We start from the raw sequence: 3,606 nt of genomic DNA on the forward strand, positions 1-3,606 counted from the left end.
TCTCCCCCCATCTTCCCCTTCCCCTCCTGGTATCGCTACTCTCATTATTGCTCCTGAGGGGTTCCTTTCAATGCTTATTCAGTGCTCAACAATTGGACCTATCTTCTTTTAAAAGTAAGATATAAGAGAAATGTAGCCCCTGAGAATCAGCAGGGTAATTAGAATGGGTAACAATGTCTAACTTACAGCCCCAACATTTTCTATGTGTCAGATCCTGGTCCCATTCCAAGATAGTCCGGTGGAAGTGGAACAGAACACAGACCTCCCAGACTACCTGCCTGAGGATGAGAGCCCCACGAAGGAGCAAGATAAAGCCGTGTCCCGGGTTGGTTCGCACCCAGAAGGTGGAGCCAGCTGGTTGAGCACAGCTGCAAACTTTTTATCCAGATCATTCTACTGGTGACTTCAATGTGGGGCTGAAGGACTGTGTGAACCACCAAGGAGCAGCGTTCCATTGTGGTGGTGAACTGTCAAGTGCAATTTGCAATAAATTATCATGAAAAGTTTTTAGATTATATGATTACGTATGCTGCATTTTACATTTTATTGGACATTTTACTCCACTAAGTGGTTAAAAGGACAAAGGCGACTGTGGGATCGCTTTGTCTGTGAAGGTGTTTTTGGTTTTGTTTCATTGCCTCACTTTTTTTTTATTTGGGTCCACTGTTAAACCAAACACATATGTGCAGCTTTACGTTTTATTGTATAAGGCTAAGTCAAAAGTATTGCTACAATATCATAGAAATCTTTATTAAACAAAAAGCAAAATGTGAAGGCATTTTCTTGGCATATCGTTCATCTAGGTTTATACACTTCTGAAGGTGTTGTTTTCCGTCTCTCTGACCCCTCCCTAAAGACATCTGGGCTCCAGATATACTACATTCAGATGGCCGTGTGGAGAACTCCAAAGGACTTAAGTTATGTACCTTTTCAATCTTCTCTGTATTTTGGGAACAAAAAAAAACTCCGAAGGGGCAAATTTAGGGCTCTAGTTTGGGTAGGGTAAAGCCCCCCAAAGAAATTTCTCAGGATAGCCCTTTGCAGCCCTTGAAGAATGCATAGGTGTATCGTGATGGGGGTGGAAGTCATTTGGCACAACTGTCCTCGCCTTAAACTTCTGCACGACAAGCCCTCGTGGTCATCCGTGTCATCTGAGGAAGTCCATCAAGGACTGTCCCTTTGGAGTCCTCTGGACAGTCACTCAGCCTTTGGAGCTGACTCTGCCTTGAACTGATTCCCCTGGGCTCTCGGAAGTCGCTTTTGTATCGAACTCTCAGTTTCTTGTTTTTTTTAATGTGCACTGAGCAGACTGTGTTGAGTGTATTACTGAGAGAACTTGTCTGCAGCCCTCTGATCTGATCACAGATACGTTTTATTTGGAATAAATCTGTGCATGCATGAACGAGAACCCCGGTAGCAATACTTCTTGACTTATCCTCTTATCTCAAGCCCATGATTAGGAAATCTCATTTTCTCCTCAAGCCATGGGACCTAGCTGAAGAGGTTTTTGTTAAGCTCAATTTGTGCATGAATGACAGAACACATTTTCTTTCTTTTCTTCATAAAAGATACTTAATTTGGGACCTTTAACTGAAAGTCAAAAACGTTTCTCATTTTACCCCCCTTTGTGCCTTTTTATTTGCCAACCGTGTTCATACAAAGGACATTGCTAACGACATTTTGTGAATTAAAGTATAGTAATCCATTGTCATACAAATTCTACAAAAGCTTTGCAGTCTAATTTTTTACAGTAAGATGAACTAAATCAGCTGAGAAGAAACACATTTGTATATTAGCAAAGTGTTTTCAAAGAGCCTTTGAGTGAAAAGTGTGGTTCTTGTGAACTAGTGTTCAGTTGGTTTCGATCAGCTCTTGAGAGAGATAGCTAGCATGCTGTTGCAAGAAACCCTAAGTGGTCTCTAGGCCACTTGGCAAGTGTACACTATTCCCTGCTAGGAAAAACGTAAACATAGCAAAGAACTGACAGACTTGAAAAAAGCAAACGAAACTGAATGCCGGTAATGCTGTAGTGCCGCTTTGAGCAAGGTGACAGAGTCCCTGGTGGCGCAGTGGGTTAAACTGGGCTGCTAACTGGAAGCTTCATTATTGGAATCCACCAGCTGCTCTGCAGGAGAAAGGCGAGTCAGTCCTTTCCCACACAGACTGAGTCTCAGAAACCCCAGGGCTCAGTTCTACTCTGTTTTGTGGTGTCTCTGAGTTCGAATCAACTCCATGGCAGTAGGCTTGTCTTTGTTTGGGTTTGAACCGTCAAACATGCCTTGCCTGGCACAGCTGTTCAGTAGGTGCTTTCCTTTCTATGATCGCCTTTTGTGAGTTAATTAAGAAAATGCTGCGATTGTATTGATATAAAAAAAAACAAAGCTAAATTATTGCTTCTCGAGAAAGCCAGCACTGTATCATAATGTGTTTTTTCCTATCCAGCCATAAAAAAATGAACCTCAGTAAAGGTAAGATATATATGTATGAATGTATATGTTGTTTTTGATAGGTAAGAGGAAACTGCATGTATGCAATGCCATAGGAAGTTTATGAGATATTTGGCAACCAAATTTTTTTTCCCCTTTTATTGGAAATAAAGGTAAATCCAGATAAAATTTAATGCTATATGATTAGAAATAAGGAATCAATTTTTTTTGGTAACCAACGTGCAGGGCTGCTATTTTACTACTTGGAGAAAGTGAAATGAAAATTGAATCCCGGAGGGTTTCTTTACACTTCATTCCCTCTCTTTCAAAAAATAGGGGGGCGGGGGGAAAGCATCCAGTTTCAGTGGGGAAATTTATGTAAAATCTCATCACCGGGGAGAGTCTTCAGTTCACCTACATTGTGATCTTCTGGAGGAATGGGTTCAGAAGGAGATTTTCAGACTAGATACTTGCTTACATTTTTCCCCCTCTGTCTAGGCTGTGACTCAAGGAACACGCACAAATTGAAAATACAAGTTTCAGGAGCATCTATTACTTTAAACGCATAGTGCAACTTGCTGCTAGACCCAGCTGTGTTGAAAAGAAACAAAATCACCTCTTTTCTATAGCCATTAAAACAAAGTTTACTGTTCTGTTTTAACAAGTGTGTATTTTAGTTTGCATTGCTACACATCTGCTTATTTAACAACAGCATCCCTTTGGTAGTGATGGTTCAGTACAAGTAGATAATCCAGCTTGATGTTTGTGTGTTCTAATTCCAAGTATTCTTTTATTCCAGGTCTTATAGAGCAGTTAAGGCAAGTGTAAAGGGATTTTTTGAAATATATTGTAAAATAATAAAAGGTAACAATTAAAATGAAAAGGATATTGTATTTTTGTGCTATCGGCATTATTGATTACTCTGTTTATGTATTCACTCTCAGGCACATTCTCCTTGTTCCCTGAAATTATGATACCTACATCTCCCATTCATTTCCCTCATGATACCACAGTTTCTCTTCTCCAAGATTAGCCGTTCCTATCCCTATACTCATCTTAGCATTTATCACATTTTAGTGAAATTGCCTAGTCACCATGTCTCTTCCCATCTTACATATCTCTTTTTTGAGAACACAGGAGAGACTTCTTCCCCATTAACACTAGCTGTACTTTCTTTGAA

At 40.2% G+C, this 3,606-nt stretch overlaps 1 protein-coding gene across 2 annotated transcripts in view; it reads left to right on the top strand.

Moving 5' to 3' along the window:
• ARMC1 (armadillo repeat containing 1) overlaps window positions 1-3,319 on the top strand; it is a 42,084-nt gene extending 38,765 nt beyond the window's left edge. For both annotated transcript variants that reach the window (XM_004697543.2, XM_045299956.1), the window contains exon 7: window positions 212-3,319. In XM_004697543.2, the coding sequence (XP_004697600.1) occupies window positions 212-403 (192 nt within the window). In that variant the 3' untranslated portion in view covers window positions 404-3,319. The remainder of the gene's footprint in view (window positions 1-211) is intronic.
• The last annotated feature ends 287 nt before the right edge of the window (window positions 3,320-3,606 follow it).

This window comes from Echinops telfairi, unplaced genomic scaffold (genome assembly GCF_000313985.2).
Source record: "Echinops telfairi isolate 266 unplaced genomic scaffold, ASM31398v2 ScPeMD7_1;HRSCAF=3_0, whole genome shotgun sequence".
NCBI classification, from domain to species: domain Eukaryota; kingdom Metazoa; phylum Chordata; class Mammalia; order Afrosoricida; family Tenrecidae; genus Echinops; species Echinops telfairi.